Source organism: Polypterus senegalus, chromosome 2, assembly GCF_016835505.1.
Source record: "Polypterus senegalus isolate Bchr_013 chromosome 2, ASM1683550v1, whole genome shotgun sequence".
Taxonomy (NCBI): domain Eukaryota; kingdom Metazoa; phylum Chordata; class Cladistia; order Polypteriformes; family Polypteridae; genus Polypterus; species Polypterus senegalus.
The window spans coordinates 142,463,375-142,485,160 of record NC_053155.1 but is presented as its reverse complement, the minus strand read 5'-3'; the positions used below and the strand labels follow the sequence as shown (position 1 = coordinate 142,485,160).

Sequence of the window (21,786 nt, the reverse complement as noted above, 5' to 3'; positions counted from 1 at the left end):
CCTTCTTAACAAGTTTGTCTAGGCGTGAGGCATCTTTCATCTTTATGCTGCCTCCCCAGCACACCACCACGTAGAAGAGGGCACTCTCCACAACCATCTGGTAGAACATCTGCAGCATCTTATTGCAGATTTTGAAGGACACCAACCTTCTAAGAAAGTATAGTCGGCTCTGACCTTTCTTACACAGAGCATCAGTATTGGCAGTCCAGTCCAATTTGTCATCCAGCTGCACTCCCAGATATTTATAGGTCTGCACACAGTCACCTCTGATGATCACAGGTTCCATGAGGGGCCTGGGCCTCCTAAAATCCACCACCAGCTCCTTGGTCTTGCTGGTGTTAAGGTGTAAGTGGTTTGAGTCGCACCATTTAACAAAGTCTTTGATTAGCTTCCTCTACTCCTCCTCCTGTCCACTCCTGATGCAGCCCACAATAGCAGTGTCATCAGCGAATCGGACACCTAGCCTAATTATGCATACTGTCATTTCCCACTGTCTGTTTTTGTTTGGGGGTCAATGTGGAAAACATGCATTATCTTTTTTTCTTACTACTATGATTTCTTAATTTCCAGTTTGAAACAGATGTAATCTTTTGCATTCTCAAATTCTAAACTCTTGTGGGATTCCACCCAGCAGTCAAAATTCCTTGAAAAATCTATTGCATCTTCACTGGGAGTGAGCCACAGTGGGGATCCCAGTATATGCCATATTCACACTAAGAAATGATTAAAAATTAACACATATGTGTTCATTTATGAAATAAAATTAATGAAAGGATTTACAAGCAAAGAAACTCATTTCTTAAACTACGAAGTGGTCTTTCAGACTGGGGCAGTGGGATTGGCTTTACCAACAGGGCTTGTTTTTATTTAAAATTTTTATTTTGTTACTGTATACTTTTTGAAGTTTGGCAAGCATTTCTTAAGTAGGAGATTTGACCGTATCTAATGATAACAGCCTGCGGTGGGCTGGCGCCCTGCCCAGGGTTTGTTTCCTGCCTTGTGCCCTGTTTTGGCTGGGATTGGTTCCAGCAGACCCCCATGACCATGTAGTTAGGATATAGTGGGTTGGATAATGGATGGATGGAATGATAAGAGAGGGTTGGTCAACAACACGGACACTGTAAATTTATCTTTGGGATTTTACTTTTTGTTTTTAATTGGTCACATCCTAAAGTAAAATACATAATTACCACCTTCCAGTGTTTAAAACTACATTATAACATTTAAATACCAATATAGAAGAGTTTTTTATTATAAAGATAGGAATGAAAACTACACAAAGTACAGATACTTCAACACTTAATGTAACAGCAGTACTCAACATGCATTTTTCTTTTTCTGGACCTCCCCAGGTGGAGCATGCCTCAGAATGCTTTTTCCTCCAAGGGCACAGTTCATTTTGTTTTAGTTACACTTGTGCTTACTTAAAATCACTGCTTAGTTTCTCCCAGATTCTCTTGTAGCATTTGCATTGGAGTTGCTACTTTGGTTCCCATGGGTTGGTGATATTAGATAACCTAAACTCAGACCACTGAAGCCACAGTAAAGGACTGCCGAAAAACATGTGCTAGGTTTGCTCATGTATTTTTTTTTGTACTCCTGTTTTAATTTCCTATTTAATTCAGCTTGCTTTTACAGAGCAACAATTCTCATTTCTGTGGATCACATTTAAAAAAAAAAAAATTGCTCAAGCCTTCCTGTCCATGAAAACTGCAACAAATGGGAGAAGATTTCAACATTTAACAGATTCTTCTTGCTTCCAGTGAATTCCGTTTATTGTCAATAATAAATATATTATGGTTGCTTTACAAATGTAGACACATATAGAGACAGAGACAGGAGGTAATTATTTGTCTTGTATCAGCTTCGGGATATTGGTGATAAGTCTTTTCCAGGTTCATAAAATACATGTAGACAGGATTGACATACTTGCACAGCTGTCCAGTTATTTGTAGAAGGGAAAACGTTGATCTGTTTGTTTATTGTTAGTTGTCAGCCACATAAACTTACCTGCTATACTTGGCTTTGCCTTAGGTAAAACTGAAGCAATTTCATGACTTCTTCAGTGTGTTTTTCAGCTTCTGTCAATTCACAATTAAGGTCAATCCTTCCGACTTTTTTTTGCTGTTGTTGCTGAGTTAGGCACTGGCTTCTTATGACCCTGTTCTGTATAAAGCAGGTTGAGAAAAATTATATTTGAGTGGTTAAAGTACTCATGTAGGAGCTGGTTACATTTTATTATTACGATCATACTTATAAATGTGCGAATGGATATGAAAATGAACATACTGAGGCTTCTTAATATATTTATGAGTTCCATAAATACCCACTTGCCATTACAGCTGTTTACAGTCTGCTGTTTCATTTATGTAATGAAGCACTACATTTCTGTTAACTGCTCTTTGTCTTCTTTTGCTCTGCAACTTTTATGTGTCACTTTCACAAGACTTTTTTTTATCAATGGTTCATTTGCAATTAAAGCTACATTCCTATTACAGTTAATTATAAACATTTAATACTGACCAAAAAGTGCCATGGGAATTTTGTATGCTGCTGCTTCTATGACACACCTCAAATTTTTCTTTTCATTCATACCATTTTTTTGATAATGTGAATTCTTTAAAGATTGCTCTACCCTACTTTGAGAAATTGCAGGATATAAACAAATATTTCAGTAATATTTGCATTCCGACTGTCTGTTTAAAGTTGTAGTTTATTGTTGTGTTTTTTTTTTTTATAAAAGTTTTCCCAAAATATATTATCTGTTTACAGCAGTGTACTGTGAAAAATATTTACTCCCAGATTATTATCTATTTTAGTTTGCCACAATGAGTCGCTTCAGATCTTGACACAAAATGTCATATTAGATGAAGGAACCAGAGTAAACATATAACACCATTTCTGAAATTGCTACTTGATTTAATTAGTAAAGTTATCAGACATCTCTATTTCCCATTTGAAAAAGTAATTCCCCCTTTAGTTACTCATTCAAACAACTGACCTAAGGTAATCTATCTATCTAATAAGACTGAACTGACTGAGCACATTCAGACCTGATTACAGCCATCCATATTAAATCCAAACCTTACCATATATTGACTTTTACCATGACTTTGTAGTCATCACTACAAGGTTTCTAGAAGAATACTATGCTTTGATTAAAGGAAATTTTACAAGAGATTAGGGAAAAAAGTTGTTGAAACTCGCCTATCAGGAAGAGGTTACAAAGCCATTTCTAAGTCTCTGTGATTTCATCACGCCACAGTGACCGCCATTATCTCCAAGTGGCATTTTGGAACAGTGATGAATCTTCTCAGGAAAGATTGGCCTGCTAAAATTATGCCAATGGTACAGCAGAAACTCGTTCAACATGTCCAGAGGATCCCAGAATAACATGCAGAATGCAGTCCTATCCAGCCATCATCTAATGCCAGTGTTCATGGCTACATGACAAAACTTAGGAAAAATTGAATTCATAGGAATGTCGCAAAGTGGAAACCCCTACTAGCCAGGATTACCATCAGTGCTTGTCTTGCATTTTTGAAGAAGCACCTTAATGATCTCCAAACATTTTGGAATTATCAGTTGACAGACTAGCCAAAAGTAGAACTCTTTGGATAATACAGGTCCCACTGTGTCTGGCATAAAGCTAGTAAAAGATTCAACAATAAGAACAACATGCCTATGTTAAAACATGAGGTGGTAGTGGGATAATGTTGGGCTACTTTGCATTTCAAGGCTTGGATGACTTGCCATTATTGAAGGAAACATGAATTCTGTGGTTTACCAGAATATTCTTCAAGAAAGTCATCTGTTTGTGACCTGAAACCGAAGTGTAATTATACAGCAAGACAATGAGCAAAAAAGCAATAGAATGTCTGTAGTTGAATGGCTCAGAAGAAACAATATGCATTTGTTTATTTTATTTATTTGATTTGATTTGAAGAAGATAACATTGCAATCAAGTTGAATTTATACAACAAATGACTTCATAGTCAAACTAGGAAATAAAATAGAAAATAAAAAACAAAAAAATGTTAAAGAAGAAAGAAGAGACAAAAAGAGACAAATCCCAAAAAAGCAGATTCAATCAATATTTAAGTTTTGGAGTGGCCTAATCAAAGTCCTGATTGAAAACCACTAGAGATTCTGTGGAAGAACCTGAAACGAGAAGTTCTCACTCACAACCTACCAGTGTGTCTGAATTAAAGCAGTTCTACAAAGAAAAGTGAACAAGTAAAGTGGGCTGAAATTCCTCAACAATGATGTGAAAGATTGATATCAAATTATAGGAAGTGGTTAGTGGTTTAGTATTGCTACTAAAGGCGCTGCAACCAAGTGTTGAAACTCTAAGGGGAATTACATTTTCACATTGCTGATAGGGGTGTTGGATAACTGCTGTTTGAATCAAGAAAGTAATGATTTAAAAACTGCATTGCGTGGTCATATTTAATTTTGTCTTAATGTGTGAGGCTATTTATTGTGTAAAATATGCAAAAACAAAGAATATTACTGTTAGTAACACATGGGGGATTTATTCTGTTGCTTTGGTTTTCACACTTAGCTATACAACCTGTCCAGAAAAGCAGCATGCGGCTTAGATGTATGTACAAGAAATTGAGAATGTGTGCAAAGGACAAGGAACAAACATTTTAGCCTTTTGTTTACTGTGCAGAAAATGAGTGAAATGCAATACTCGGAACAAGAGCCTGTCTGAAATAGTCATGCTTAAACTAACAAAACACAGGTTTATTCCAAATAGTTATATTGATGATATTAAAATGTGTAGTTTCAACATAATCTTTGACCCCCTTAGGAGGCCATCTAAATACCAGGCCTACCATACAGAGTAGTGGAATTTAGTTTAAGTTTATTAATTCTGATGTCAAAAATCCAGTAAAGCCAGTGATATTACTGCTGTAACATGATAACAAGAGCTTTGGTGACTTGACTATTTATCAGCTTTGCATTATATCAAAGTGGGAATGAAATTAGTGCAAAAAATTGAAAGCAGCCACTTGTATGGATTTTTATTTTTCTTCAGAACCCACTTAATCAGGGCGAGGTTGCAGGCCAGCTGAAGCCTGTCTTAGTAATCATTGGTCGCAAGACCCTGGGGGAACATGCAATCTGCAGGTGGAGAGCACTCAGACATGCTTTTTTTTCTTTCTTCTAAAACTGTAACAGAGTTTCTTGCCATGGAATACAATGTTCTGTTTTCTCAAACATAATGCAGCTTGTTAACTCATAGGTCCAGAGACAAATTGTTCCAAAACTGTTGGGAATATTCTAGGTATGTTTTGGCAAAATTTGAGTTGTCTGACAGAACAACTACTTCTTAGAAGACCATTGTCCCAAACTTTCTTTTTGGACAGTATAAATCTGACACTGGAGCCCAAAATCATTAGAGATGACCTTGTGACCATTTCCAGATTGATAAACATCAATTGTTTTCCTGTGGTGATTAGTAATTATTTTTGATTGTAGCATGAGGTGCATCTAAAACCCATGTGCTTCTCTCCAATAGTAAGTACCAAAGTGTGTGGATTTATATGACAGGGCTGGACTAAATTTGTCCTGATTGTTTAAGAAAATGATCCAACAGCTGACCTTAATTCAGTCCCTTCAAATGAACTGACCTCATAAACACAGATGAACATTTTCATTATTGTATTAAGAATTTAATCATCTTGCTGAAAAAAAGACAAAATACCTAACTTGAATGTAATTTGTCATCCAGTATAATCTATAAAATAATATCAAATTAACTGTAAAAATGCACTAATGTATTAAGTCAAAGGCAGTGTATCATTGAATGGTTTTATGTCTTTATAAATGATTTTCTTCTCTTTATTTGCCTGTTTTCAGGATGTGGTAAATACACATAGTGGTCTCACATTTCTAAGAGAGGCTTCAGATTTTCATTCTCGATACATTACCACAGTAAGTTCTAATAATAACTATGTAGTTTCTTTGACTTTTTATACAAATATTTAACGTCTAAAGAAATTGGCATGGGAAATGTATTTTGCATACTGCTTGTTAGTTGTAATTGTCCATATGTGAATGGAAGTATGACCTAACACAAGAAATAATTCAGAAAAGCAGATGCAGATGACTCTCTGTATTACTATGACTATGACTATTTAATTTTGTATTTTTATATAGGTTATTCAGAGGATATTTTATAATGTAAATCGATCATGGAGTGGAAGAATTACTATTTCAGAACTCAGAAAAAGTACCTTCTTACAGGTTTGTGTTACTTACATTTCTTAGATTTTATAGAAGTATGTGTTTGCATCTTACCCTAAATAGTTGTGGCAAAAGTACCAAAAGTCTCCACCTTCCCATTCAGATCCTGCAATGGACTACGTATCTGCAAAAAAGAAAATGATAATTTAATAAGTACTACATCATTTTTAATTTATACTTTTATAAGTAAGTCGGGGGCTTTGCCCCCTGCTCGCTTCGCTCGCCAAATCCCCAGGGTGCGCTACGCGCCAGCCACTTCATCCCTGCTGCTCGCATTGTGAAGAGGGGGGCTGAGTGCACACTAAGAAGATGCAGTCACTCCTCCGAAAACCACTCTTAAATGGGGATACAATGGGGAAACAAATACATTTTTTTATTTTTATTTTTTTTAAACCTTTTCCTTGTTTGATCAGCTGCTGGCTTGCTGCCGCTGTGCTGCATGATCTGCATGTCGTGCAGCTCTTAGAACATTTAAAAGCCTGTACGGCAGCTGTCCTTTTGTCTCACTGCCTTGTCTCGCAGGATGTTAGTGTCTCTGAGAAAATCACGTCTCATTTCCTTCCAAGAGTTTTTTTTTTTTTATAATAGAGAGATACTGTATTGGAAAAAATTCTGTAATTTTCCATTACCCTGTTTTAACATATGCATGTTTATTCCATTTCATGGCACAGTAAGCTAACATCAGGGTGAAAACCTTAAATATACAGTAGATATTTACAGGTGTTTCTTTTTAGTTTGTGTTAAAAAGAAACAGGGTAATTCATGGCTGCAAAGTAACTGTTTTGTAAATTACCAGAAAAAATACTGTATAATAGGGCTGCAGAGTGGTCCACAATTAATATCATATTGATTATGATTACAATTACAGCTGCTGTAATATGCTAATCACAAGAAGCATTGATTAATGCATTCCATTTACTGCCCCATCATTATCAAAGGTGAAGCTTAAAATTGATGTCAACAGTGACCATCTTTTTGATTTGTTGGAGCTGTATGCATATTCTAGCAGCATATAAAAAGGATGCAATGACAACAACATGTAAAAAAAAAAACTGTTACCTTCTAAATGCCTCATGACTTCAATGCATTCTAAAATTGTAACATTTAATGCTTTTACATGTCTATGCAACATAACTCTTAGGTTATATTTATAGTAACTTCTTAATCTTGTATTTGACATTTTATTTGGTGGTTTTACTTTTAATTAGCTGTGTTACCTGGATAGGCTGAGTTGATAGTCCATAATATCATCCATCACCGATTGGCTGGGCACATCTTCAATATGAATAAACATTGTTGATTGGCTCCAAACATTTGCAGAAATTTCTGGTCACACTCCAGCAGTGACTTTTCTCTTTTTAATTTATTCTAGCATGTTTCGCAACACAGGCACTGCAGGTATTTGCAGCAGGGGATGTATGAGATTTCTGATTGTAGCTTGTTTAACAGGAGTGCACTGTATCTGAGGGAAGGCAAGACTGATCTGTGTGTTGCGAGAAAAGTTTCAATAAGAAGAGCACCGGTATTTGCCACTGTGGTGTTTGCAGATGCCATGTGCCCAGGGTTTCTCACTCTTTTAGGCAGCTTGCTGTCTTTAAAATGATCACTCACTGTGGATACACAAGTTGGAATTCTTTGGTCTGGTCTGCCCGTTTTAAGGATCCCCTGAAACCACTCATTTGTGGGATGGAATATGATATCATATTGTAGCAGTCTTGTGCTGCCCCAGATTCACATCGTCGATAGGACAGTGATTTATTTATTTTTTTGGTGGGGATTCCAGGAATGCACCCAGCCTTGGCCCAACCCGTGCACACTCACAGACAGAGTCACAGTTTAAACAAAAGATTAAATAATATATTAAGTGGAAAATCAAATATAAACAACACAAATCAGACAACCCTCACCTTCTGCGATATAAATATTACACACAACAATCAGGCCCAAACAATAAACACTCACAACAATGTCCTTAACACAGTTTCCAAAGCATTAGAAATGGATAAAATGATATGGAATAAAAGATGATGATGACAATCTTGGGAATAGCTTCCTTAAGAAATGAATTAAACAGTCCTACTGGTAGTCCTGAGTGGCCAGGGGTGAGAATTCTGGGAGCGCTCGCCCCGAAGACACACAACAACTTAACCACCACTATTCACACGACAGGCAGGCATGAGACAGTTTAATCATCCTTACAAGAAATGATCCAGGGTATAAATGATTTTACCGGGGTTATGGATTGTGTTGGATTGAACACATGGGTACACAGAAACAGATAGCCACTTTGGATACATACAGATGAAGAAAACGATAAAAGTGCATAATGATTGTGATAGAAAAAGACTTTTTCAGTTGCTTATGGTGGAGTTGTGCTGTGCAGATTTTGGCAGAGATTGGTCCAATGGTGTGGATTTGTATACTGAACACACACATTTTCACACCCAAACACAGGTTTTGAGCTTTATATATTAGATACACTTGCAACTTATGCTTTCTTAATATAACAGAGCCCGAATTTGACATTGCCTTCAAAATATTTCCTGTGCTTGAACATTTTTGGATGTTGAGAGGGGATTGGGTGATTATTCATAAATACTTGTTTCTAAGCAAACATTAACAAAATGTCTGTGTTATATTAAAGATTTGTTTTGTAATTAAGTTATCCTGAGTAATTTACAGTATTTACTGCATTGCATAAACATTGACTCTAACTTTTTCTTATTAATCAATACTATACCTTATGTTTACTGTAAAAATTAAAAAAAATTTGAAACAATACTGATCCTGCATTTCATATTTTTAGTTTTTGCTAAGTGCTAAAGCAGGGTTCTACTACACTGTATGCATACAGAATACAGTATATGAGGTGGTAACACACAATAGCTATTTCATTGTAATTCTATGAATTGAAATATCACATTTATAAGATTAAGGGTGATAATTAGTAATTATAAATGTTGGACCCCCTACTATGTAATAAAAAATTAATTATCTTTTACAGGCTGTAGCATTACTTGAAGAGGAAGATGATATAAATCAACTGACTGAATATTTTTCCTATGAGCATTTTTATGTTATATATTGCAAATTTTGGGAACTTGATACTGACCATGACCTATACATTGATCAGAAGGATTTAGCCAGACACAATGACCATGGTAAGCCATTTATGTTTCATTAAGCGCTCTAAGGGTTTTATTAGTTGAGATAAAGGACAAAAGACGTCCTTTAATGTAATAGATTTTTATGTGCATAGGTATAGTGTTGGCTATTCTCTGCCTATACAAACATTAATTTAATTGAAAAACAGGATAGCAAGTAATAACATCATTAAAGTTTAGGCTGAGTTTTACATCTGGATGCCCTTCCCGACACTGACCAGCTCTGTTTGTCCAGCTTGGGACCGGCACAAAGTTGGACTTGTTTGACAAACCCCTCCGGTGGCTAGTTTGTAAGTGTAGTATGCTCTGTAATATACTGACTCATCATTCAATGCTGGCCCCATTGCCACCATGACAATTTTCAGTTATTAACCTCCTTAGCGTTACCCCCGGAAAAATGAGTCAAAAGTTGTATTACTTGTAACAGAAACATGTAAATATCAATACTTCCTACATAAATGCATCCGGAAACGTATGTCTGATGTCCACTACTGTACCTGTGCAGATTTAGTATATCTCCTTTGTGTGACTTGCTTTAAAACAGTTACCAACACACAGCCCAATGTTGCAATCTGGATAGTAGAATTGTGTTTCTTTACACACTTTGTCTGATCTATACGAGCAACACACCCCTTGTGATGTTGTAGTCTACCATATTGCAAGGCTTAGAGACTGTCTCATTTCTGCTGCAAGGAATGACAGTTGCTGCATTGCGAACAGTGCCTAAAGGGCAAATGTATTTCTTGTATATTAGATTGCAGTTATTTTGTCCCTTTGCCATTCACCTACTTGCACAATGGTGAACCTTCAGAAAACCAAATTCAAAAGTGTTATCACTGGGCTTCTTTCTTATAGTGTCCTATGCACCAGTTTCACTATCTATTTGACTAATTCATTTTGTCATTGCTATTGCATGATTGTTCTAAAATTGCCTTTACAGCTGCTTGTTTATATGCAATTGTGTTTTGGTTGAAGACTTTGTCACACTCATGAATATTGATGAATTAACTTAGAGTGGCAAAACACACAGATATGATTTGTTTGCAGCCTAATGTTATTGTATCCACTAAATGGCAGCAGAATACTGTTCCGAGTGTTAATCAGGCTTAACACTGTAAAACAGGTCATTAACACTAGAATCCCTGAAGCCTATGAAAAAACTCAATCCCTGGCCCGCCTTAAATTCCTTCTCACCTCTCCATTAGTGTCTTTTGTTTTGTAAAACTTATCGATCATTACAAGCAATAAGCAGCCTGCTTCCTATTGCCCTCCTTGACGGAGCTCAGTTGGGGCAAAAAGTTCTCCCAGCTCAAGCCAAGGCTCCTTATCTGCATGTGAACTGCCTGGAGTGGTATAGGGTATGTAGCATTCAAATATGTATGTATGTATGTATGTATCCGATAAAGAACCCTCATCCTCATCTGAGTTCACCTCTGGTATAGCACGTGTTTATTTGAAAACAGCAGTGTCAGATGGGGCGAGCGTGAATGTGACTGAGAAAATAATAAAAAAAAAAAAGCTAACTTTTAGAAGTACCATAAATTTACACCGGCTGTTACAGACTCAATTCAAATGTATGTTTTTATTTTATAATAGTAACAATAAGAGTAGCTCACTACTCAAAATGGTCGCACTCGGAACCAGACCAGGGACCTCTTGATTTTAAGTCAGCAGTTCTCAGTTTACTGAAAAAGGTTTCTTTTTTTAGTTATGTGTTCAACAATTCCTACCTCGTATTTCATCCTACATTTACACAGATTATTGTAGACATAGAACACACATGAAATGTATCTATTCCAAATGATGATACATTTTTTACCCTATACAACTTCAGGCAGCTCACACGCAGATAAGGAGCCTTGGCTTCAGCTGGGAGGACTTTTTGCCTGAGTTGAATTCCGTTGATTTGGTGTGTGGGACTGCAGGCTGCTTGTGCTGATTGACACATTTACAAAAAAAAGTCGCTGATGGAGAGGTGCAAAGGGATTTAAGGTGGGCCAGGATTCTAGTGTTAAGTGTCACCCTTAGTCTGACTTGGGCTTAACTTTAATTACACAGAATTCCGAGCCCACGGGTTGTGAGATACTTGTATCTGTTTAGCTGATGGGGTATTTGCACTGTGTTTTTGTATCCTGAATCTTTCCAAGAGCATTTGCTGCAGTTAATCACTTTAGTTTGTGGTTCATATAATGCACATTTTAATTTATTTCATAAATAAATGTCTTTAAAGCAGGGTGATTTATCTGACTTGTCTGCCCACATGCTGTAATATTCTTCTTCCAACCTTAGCAGATGATGTCTCTCTCATTACACTGCAAAGAATACTAGAAGTATAAAATTTGCCAACAGAGTTAAAAGCTAAATCTATCAACATTGTTTTCACTTAGCACTTCATAGCAGAAGCAGTGTTATTATAATTAATATCTTATCTAAATTATTGTACCCTTTCCTGTCTTCCTATTTATATTAACAGGTCTTTACTTAAAAAAAAATCTGGGCCCAGCAATAACTCATCGATAGAACAGAAAGGTGCAATAAATAAAAAGCAACTTCTTCAGAGATGAGAAGCAAAGTGGGGTGTGGCCTAATATTAACTTTCATAATTAGTTTGCAAACACATGTTTTTTGAGACTTTAGACTGAGTCAGCTAGCATGGCTAGTTATGAAAAGATCACCATTTGCAGGTTAACAAATGCCAATAATTCAATGGTTCTACATTCACTGATAGTTTGGTATAGTTGCAGATAACACATAAATACAGGAAGTTCTGCTATCAGTCACACTTATACAGCCTAATGATAATTGATCTTCCTTATTCATAGAAGGTACACAACATTGACAGTTTCAAATTTACCAGCATATGGTATTCCATTATTAATGCCATTGTCAACTAAAGTTTATATAGAAAATGGTGATCATGCTCAAATGCTGGTCTTTAACCACAACTTTCACTGTTTCCACTCTTGAAGTCTCTTTTAAGGTGGGAATTAGAATTTGAATATGATTGTTAGATGAAGGACTTAATACTTAACTCTAGTTGGTCTTCTGAATATCAGTTTGTATGTTTTAATGATATTTTAAAGTTAACTATAACAGTAATTATTAACGTAAGCTATTACTTCAACTCGTTAATAAAAAGAATGGCTCTTTCTTAGTTAAAGGTAGTTAAGTTTATGATCAAGCCTTCATTTATGCCCTCAATTTGATATAATTTTAATCCTTTCTCTTTTCTTTTCAAGCACTGTCCAATAAAATAATTGAACGAATATTCTCTGGTGCTGTCACTAGGTAAGCAACAAATATGATTCATTACATCTGTTTTCTCTGTCACTGTAACTCATTGTGAACTGTGCTCCATTACCATTGCTAGATTAGAGTAGATTAGATTAAACTTTGTCATTGTACAGGTACAATGAAAGTTCAGCATCTAACCAGAAAGTGCAAATAGTAGAGTAAGGTGCAATAGACAGTGGCTGCAAATAGTACATTAAAGTGCAATAAAACAGTAAGTTGCAGTAAGGTATCATATAAATGATAATATTTATCTATATGATATTTGAAGGTGGTAGTATATTAAAGGAAGAGTGTGTGTGTGTGTGTTTATATAGATATACAGTATACAGTGCATTCAGAAAGTATTCACAGCGCATCACTTTTTCCACATTTTGTTATGTTACAGCCTTATTCCAAAATGTTCATTAAATTCTTTTGTTTTTCTTTTCCTCAATTCTACACACAACACCCCATAATGACAACATGAAAAAGTTTACTTGAGGTTTTTGCAAATTTATTAAAAATAAAAAAGATGAGCTGAGAAAGCACATGTACATAAGTATTCACAGCCTTTGCCATGAAGCTCAAAATTGAGCTCTTTATAACCTTTAGTGCATCCTGTTTCCCCTTTGATCATCCTTGAGATGTTTCTGCAGCTTAATTGGAGTCCACACCACAGTTGTGGTAAATTCAGTTGATTGGACATGATTTGGAAAGGCACACACCAAATAATTTTTCACACCACTGTGTCTATATAAGGTCCCACAGTTGACAGTTCATGTCAGTTGATTGGACATGAGCACACACCCGTCTAAAAGGTCCAAGCATGAAGCATGAAGACAAAGGAATTGTCTGTAGACCTCCGAGACAGAATTGTCTCGAGGCACAAATCTGGGGAAGGTTACAGAAAAATTTCTGCTGCTTTGAAGGTCCCAATGAGCACAGTGGCCTCCATCATCCGTAAGTGAAAGAAGTTCGAAACCACCAGGACTCTTCCTAGAGTTGGCCGGCCATCTAAACTGAGTGATCGGGGGAGAAGGGCCTTATTCAGGGAGGTGACCAAGAACCCGATGGTCACTCTGTCAGAGCTCCAGAGGTCCTCTGTGGAGAGTGGAGAACCGTCCAGAAGGACAACCATTTCTGCGGCAATCCACCAATCAGGCCTATATGGTACAGTGGCCAGACGGAAGTCACTCCTTAGTAAAAGTCACATGGCAGCCTGCCTGGAGTTTGCCAAAAGGCACCTGAAGGACTCTCAGACCACGAGAAACAAAATTCTCTGGTCTGATGAGACAAAGATTGAACTCTTTGGTGTGAATGCCAGGCGTCACGTTTGGAGGAAACCATGCACTGCTCATCACCAGGCCAATACCATCCCTACAGTGAAGCTTGGTGGTGGCAGCATCATGCTGTGGGGATGTTTTTCAGCGGCAGGAACTGGGAGACTAGTCAGGATAAAGGGAAAGATGACTGCAGCAATGTACAGAGACATCCTGGATGAAAACCTGCTCCAGAGCGCTCTTGACCTCAGACTGGGGCGATGGTTCATCTTTCAGCAGGACAACGACCCTAAGCACACAGCCAATATATCAAAGGAGTGGCTTCAGAACAACTCTGTGAATGTCCTTGAGTGGCCCAGCCAAAGCTCAGACTTGAATCCGATTGAACATCTCTGGAGAGATCTTAAAATGGCTGTGCACCGACGCTTCCCATCCAACCTGATGGAGCTTGAGAGGTGCTGCAAAGAGGAATGGGCGAAACTGGCCAAGGATAGGTGTGCCAAGCTTGTGGCATCATATTCAAAAAGACTTGAGGCTGTAATTGCTGCCAAAGGTTCATCGACAAAGTATTGAGCAAAGGCTGTGAATACTTATGTACATGTGATTTCTCCGTTTTTTTATTTTTAATAAATGTGCAAAAACCTCAAGTAAACTTATTTCACGTTGTCATTATGGGGTGTTGTGTGTAGAATTCTGAGGAAAAAAATGAATTTAATCCATTTTGGAATAAGGCTGTAACATAACAAAATGTGGAAAAAGTGATGCGCTGTGAATACTTTCTGGATGCACTGTATATTTAAAAAATATGTGAGTACTGGTCAGTGCTACAGGTACATGGTATGAATAAATATAGATATTAAATATTTTATATCCAGAATAGATGTATGTAAACAGGTTAAAATATACACAGAGTACAGTCAGAAGTTATTGATATTTAGAAAGTTTAGCTATTGAGTGGTAAGTCTTGATAGTTTAGAATTCGTGATTGTGTTATGAAAGAAACTGTTCCTGAGCCTGCTGCTCCGTGACTGAAGACTGCTGTAGCGCCTCCTTGATATGCTGTCAACAGAGCAGCCATAAAAGAATCTGAGGAGACAGGCACACTTTCTTTAGCATCCTCAGAAAGTAAAGTTGTTGTTGCACTTTTTTAACCAGACTGGAAGTGTTTATTGTCCGAGAAAGATCCTTGGACATGTGGATGCCCAGGAATTTGAAGCTGGAAACACACATCACCTCAGCCCCATTTATTTGGATGGGAGCATATCTGAGTTTATTTACCAGATTGGAGGAGATGATGGTATTAAATGAGGAGCTAAAATCAACAAATAACGGTGTGAGGGAACAGTGCAGAATAAAAGAGCAAGTAGAGGGGAATGAGATCAAAAGAGTGGGATGCTTCCGTGCCGTAACACTGAAGTGGAAGATGAGCATGTGAAGGACATAAACAAGTTCAATTACTATTAAAAAGTTTGTGTCTCCCAAAACCAGAACAGTGGGAGTTTAGATGGAATGCAATTAATATAGGCTCATCAGTTTCCAGCACTTGAACGTGGCTCTCCCGCATAGTCTTTGCTCCCCCACTCTCTCATCAATGCCGAGACAGGGCACTTCAGTTCCAGCACCTTCCACACTCCATCCTGTCTCTTGTTCGCCTTCCTCCATTTTTCCGAGGACCTCCCTCTTGCTGAGACATTTCATTTGCATACTACACTCCTCCTTCTGAAAGCACAGTGCTTAGTTGCTGTCCACCTACATGACCCTCTGAATCTCCAGCTAGATCATTACAATATGATGTTTGGCAAACACGACTGGTGCATTGCTACAACTCCCTGTAAAGGAGTTATTTCTTGCTTAATTTATTTACTGTTGCTAATTGATATTATGGAGCCCCTAAAGGGACATGGGCAAACAAAAAAAGTCCTTTACAGTTTTTCATGCGTACACAAAACCTTTTGGTGCTCACACGAAAGTTTAATTCGGAAATATCCGACAATGCTGCAAAAGGAAAGTGTAACTTTTTGGTTTCCTTGGAGAAAAGAGTTTCTGTGGCCGGAACATGATAAGCTACATGAAACAATGTTCTTTAAGATGTATTGTCAATTTCTCACAATTTCTGACTCAAAGAGCGCTTTTATTCCTGGAAGCAATAATTTTAGGAAGGGCCCTATCGGAGAGCATGACAATTCTGTGCATGACAAGTACTGCCCATTCTGCAGGTTCTTTCCCTAAAGAAACGCCAATAGCAAAGAACATATTAGAAATAAACAAAGCACAACGTGAGGTCTTGACACAACTCTTCAGAACAGCATACCACATTACCAAAGGTGAACTACCATTAGCAATATGTAACAGCCTTTGCAAACTTAAAGCTGCAAATGGCCTACAGTACAGGCCAAAAGTTTGGACACACCTCCTCATTCAATGTGTTTTCTTTATTTTCATGACCATTTACAGCACTCCATCACTCTCCTTCTTGGTCAGATAGCCCTTACACAGCCTGGAGGTGTGTTTGGGGTCATTGTCCTGTTGAAAAATAAATGATCGTCCAACTAACCTGACTTCTGCACAACACAACTGCTGGTCCCAACCCCATTGATAAAGCAAGAAATTCCACTAAATAACCCTGATAAGGCACACCTGTGAAGTGAAAACCATTTCAGGTGACTACCTGTTGAAGCTCATCGAGAGAATGCCAAGAGTGTGCAAAGCAGTAATCAGAGCAAAGGGTGGCTATTTTGAAGAAGCTAGAATATAAAACATGTTTTCAGTTTTTTCACCTTTTTTTGTTAAGTACATAACTCCACATGTGTTCATTCATAGTTTTGATGCCTTCAGTGAGAATCTACCAATGTAAATGGTCATGAAAATAAAGAAAACACATTGAATGAGGTGTGTCCAAACTTTTGGCCTGTACTGTATATCTTGGTTTAATTCATCACAATAATCATAAATGCAGAGAATTTGTTGGAGCAATAGCACAAACGTCAAGAGATCAGATTGAGTCAGATAAATTCTTGCAAATGGCAACACAGGCACTGGAATCATAGAACAGGTGTTTGTTCATGTCAGCTATGGGTACGATCATGTAAGTAGATATGTCACGATTATCAAATGTCAGCCAGTGAAGAGCACAGTTGCTGCAGGTACTTTAGAAGCTACTGGTGAGGCATTGGACACCATGGGTAACAGTGAAGAGACATGGAAGGAGATAGTAGTATGTGCAAATTTTGATAGAGCTTCAGTAATGATAAGTGAGAAAACGTTAGAAGGTGGGAGACTGACACAGAGGATAGCCAACATCATAACAACCCACTGTATGGCACACAAATTAGAACTAGAAGTACTGGGTAATGTGAAAAGCTATGAGTACCTGGTCAAGTTTGGGGATATATTCAAATCCATCTCTAAGATGTACTACTATTCTCAAAAGAAGCAAAGTGAACTGCTTAATGAGAAAGTGGCTCATTTCACAAGGTGGTGGCCAAGCAGACCAAGATGTCTGTGGGGAAAAAAATTACACTCCCACCATTGTATTTATGGAGAATATGGCAAGAGGAGGTGATGTTAAGTCAGAGGATGGTGTCAAAGCAAAGGAGGGGATGGTGCCGAAGATGAAAACCAGGAAATTTGTTTGCTTCCTTCATTTCATGCTGGACTACAGTACCATCTTATCCAAGTGTAGTACTGATTTTCAGTATGACAACTTAAACATATTGCAACCAAATCGGTTAGTGGAAAACGCCACATTACGCATACTCTGCCCGAGAGCAAAAGCAGGAGAATAACAGAAAGCCTTATAAACAAAGTTCATAGTGAAAGATGATGGTATCTCTCTCTTGTTTCAAAGTTTTTGACCCTTCCACTCTTCCCCACCCCAGAGAAGAACTGGCAAATTATTGGGATGAAGATGAATGGGACACATTTTGCAACTTTCCTAAATGAAGAAGAGAAGGAGGAAATTCCACAAGAACAGACAGGTCTAAAAAATTTTTTCAGACCACTTGGGTATCAAGCTAGATTGTTTATACAGAGATCATCTCACTGAGAATCTAGAACACCTCTCTTGTATACTGTTACTGGTAAAATAAATGTGGACACTTAGTCCATCTACAGCTATCTGTGAGAGAAGATTTTCTTGCAAGAACCGAGTGAAAACATAAATACCGTACCGCTCTACAGTCTGAAACACTAAATGACCTCATGCACATTTTGCACTGACGAGGCACTTAGTTCCTGGGTGTTTTCTGGAAAAAGTTCAAGACACTTGGAACATAACACCCCAGCGAGATCAAAGAGCAGAGAAGTGGTGACTAATGCACAGAAGCCAAGGGAGGAAGCAAATGAAGCTTTGCCCCCAGTGTTGAGAGACGCTCTCTCATATGTGATTTCAGTTGAAATCTCAGGCTCAGAATCTGACACCGACTAATTCATGTTTAAATTCATCATGATGTTCCTACAGGTTTCCATTCAGTTAGAACCAAATGCATATTTATGTTGATTGATGTAGACGATTCTTACTTAATTGTTGGTTTAATTTATGTATGATTGTTGCCACTTGTGTTTGGAAAATAAATGGTTTTAATTTTTCGACTATATATACACTCACCTAAAGGATTATTAGGAACACCATACTAATACGGTGTTTGACCCCCTTTCACCTTCAGAACTGCCTTAATTCTACGTGGCATTGATTCAAAAAGGTGCTGAAAGCATTCTTTAAAAATGTTGGCCCATATTGATAGGATAGCATCTTGCAGTTGATGGAGATTTGTGGGATGCACATCCAGGGCACAAAGCTCCCGTTCCACCACATCCCAAAGATGCTCTATTGGGTTGAGATCTGGTGACTGTGGGGGCCATTTTAGTACAGTGAACTCATTGTCATGTTCAAGAAACCAATTTGAAATGATTCGAGCTTTGTGACATGGTGCATTATCCTGCTGGAAGTAGCCATCAGAGGATGGGTACATGGTGGTCATGAAGGGATGGACATGGTCAGAAACAATGCTCAGGTAGCCCGTGGCATTTAAACGATGCCCAATTGGCACTAAGGGGCCTAAAGTGTGCCAAGAAAACATCCCCCACACCATTACACCACCACCACCAGCCTGCACAGTGGTAACAAGGCATGATGGATCCATGTTCTCATTCTGTTTACGCCAAATTCTGACCATTTGAATGTCTCATCAGAAATCGAAACTCATCAGACCAGGCAACATTTTTTCAGTCTTCAACTGTCCAATTTTGGTGAGCTTGTGCAAATTGTAACCTCTTTTTCCTATTTGTAGTGGAGATGAGTGGTACCCAGTGGGGTCTTCTGCTGTTGTAGCCCATCCGCCTCAAGGTTGTGCGTGTTGTGGCTTCACAAATGCTTTGCTGCATACCTCGGTTGTAACGAGTGGTTATTTCAGTCAAAGTTGCTCTTCTATCAGCTTGAATCAGTCGGCCCATTCTCCTCTGACCTCTAGCATCAACAAGGCATTTTTGCCCACAGGACTGCTGCATACTGGATGTTTTTCCCTTTTCACACCATTCTTTGTAAACCCTAGAAATGGTTGTGCGTGAAAATCCCAGTAACTGAGCAGATTGTGAAATACTCAGACCGGCCCGTCTGGCATCAACAACCATGCCACGCTCAAAATTGCTTAAATCACCTTTCTTTCCCATTCTGACATTCAGTTTGGAGTTCAGGAGATTGTCTTGACCAGGACCACACCCCTAAATGCATTGAAGCAACTGCCATGTGATTGGTTGATTAGATAATTGCATTAATGAGAAATTGAACAGGTGTTCCTAATAATCCTTTAGGTGAGTGTAACTTTCTACATTAAGAAATTCCTTTTTATTCGGCTACTTAAATTCTTTTTGGGCTACCAAATTCTGAGGAGTGCCTGTTCGAAGGGCTATCAGGGATTTTGAAATTTTACGAGGTGAGCCCTTTAAAAAGGAGTTGGAATATTAAATAATACACTAAATGTAGTTATTTTAGCTTTCGTTTTCCCAAATCCCTGTATTTAATATTGACAGCAGTTGGTATCTCATGAGAGCATAAATGTTAACGTTATCTTTGTTGCATTATGTGTTTTTGTAAAGTTCATACTTTTATATTCAAAATTATCGTTAAAAAAAAAAAAATAGGGGGCACGATGGGAGACTGAGGTTTGTGTCCTGCGGGCTTTTTGAATGGCATTTGCGTGTTCTACCTGTGTTTTTATGTGGGTTTCCTTCCACAATCCAAACACTTGCTGGTTAAGTGAACTGGTGATGATACTAAATTGGCCCATTTGTGTGCGTGGGTTCACCCTGCCCAAGGATTGTTCCTACCTTATGCCCAGAGATTGCCAGGATAGGCTTCAGATGCATAAGTGGTTAAGAAAATGGATGGATGGATAGACTGTTAAAAACATTTTATTTGTATAGTTTAAACTTCATTTTTGATCAACATGTTTAACTTAATTTTGACTGGTATAGATAAAAAAAAGTGGCTAAAGTACATTTCATTTTTATGTTTTACTATAATGTGGTAATTTTTTTGCTGGTATATTTATCATACTGTAGGGACAGAAAAATGCTGAAAGAAAGGAGAATGAGCTACGCAGACTTTGTTTGGTTTCTAATATCTGAAGAGGATAAAAAGTCAAGTACAAGGTAATAACTGGCAAATAAAATCTTTTTAATCATAAAACGTATATATACAATATTGAAATTAAGAATGTTTTCTACAGATGTAACTAATTCACATTAAATGCAAAAAGCTTTCCATACATGTGATATTCATGTATAAGTAAAGACTACTGATAACAAATTCATCATAAAATATCACAGCTGACACTGAATCTGCTTTAGTGAAGCCATTTTACTGCAGTTAAAACATTGACATAAAAGGCACTGCTTTATCAAGATTACAATTTTCATACATACAGTGGTGTGGATATTGAAAGACCTGGGGACTCATGTATAACGCCGTGCGTAGAACTCGCACTATAACATAGCATAAGCACAGAAGCCAAAATGTGCTTACACACAGAAAAATCCAGATGCAGGAATCTGTGCGTACTCCAACTTCCACGTTCTTCCGCTACATAAATCCCGATCAGCGTAAAAAGTAACGCCCCAACTCCTCCCAGAATTACGCGTCTTTGAATATGCAAATCAATATAAATCTCTCTTAAGCTCAGCCTTCTGTGAAAAGACAATGGGAAAAGCACAGGGGAAAATATAAGAATTTTAGCGAATACCAAGTGGAGGCAAAGGAAAAACATACTATTTGTTCAAATAAACCGTGGTATAATCAACAAAAGGAAGTTGATCGAGTGACATAGCGTGTTGGAGAAACTTGAAAGCTCACATTCACAAAATCGCACAGTGCCGGAAATAAAAAAGAAGTCACATATCAAAGTCGCCGCGAAAAGGCGAGTTGTAGCCCACTGTCTCAGTGTTATATGAAAGCTTATTAGGGTACAGAGAAAAGGCTCACAGTGGGGGAAAAAGCACGAAATGTCAACTTCAATCTCGACATTTCCACTTTAATCACATAGTTTATTTTGTCATTAAAGTAGAACATCATAAACTTCATCTTAAAATCGTTTAATTAACCAGTTCCTCAAATCACATCGTAATTAAAGTAGCACGTTAAATGCTTTGTTTTGTATTTGATCTTCTATGTGCTCTATGTGTGTGAATCACTACTTGCTTCTTAAACCGGCTCTCCTCCTCCAACTGGGCACAGAATCCATTAAATTCGTGATATTACAGCTCTCTGAATAACTAAAATACTGAGATGTATACGTGATATCATTTTTATGATGATAGGA

General features: G+C 37.7%; 1 protein-coding gene across 2 annotated transcripts in view; it reads left to right on the top strand.

Moving 5' to 3' along the window:
* ppp2r3b (protein phosphatase 2, regulatory subunit B'', beta) overlaps positions 1 to 21,786 on the top strand; it is a 149,626-nt gene that overhangs the window by 118,785 nt on the left and 9,055 nt on the right. For both annotated transcript variants that reach the window (XM_039744747.1, XM_039744748.1), the window contains 5 exons: positions 5,869 to 5,943; positions 6,169 to 6,255; positions 9,260 to 9,416; positions 12,659 to 12,707; positions 20,531 to 20,620. In XM_039744747.1, the coding sequence (XP_039600681.1) occupies positions 5,869 to 5,943; positions 6,169 to 6,255; positions 9,260 to 9,416; positions 12,659 to 12,707; positions 20,531 to 20,620 (458 nt within the window). The remainder of the gene's footprint in view (positions 1 to 5,868; positions 5,944 to 6,168; positions 6,256 to 9,259; positions 9,417 to 12,658; positions 12,708 to 20,530; positions 20,621 to 21,786) is intronic.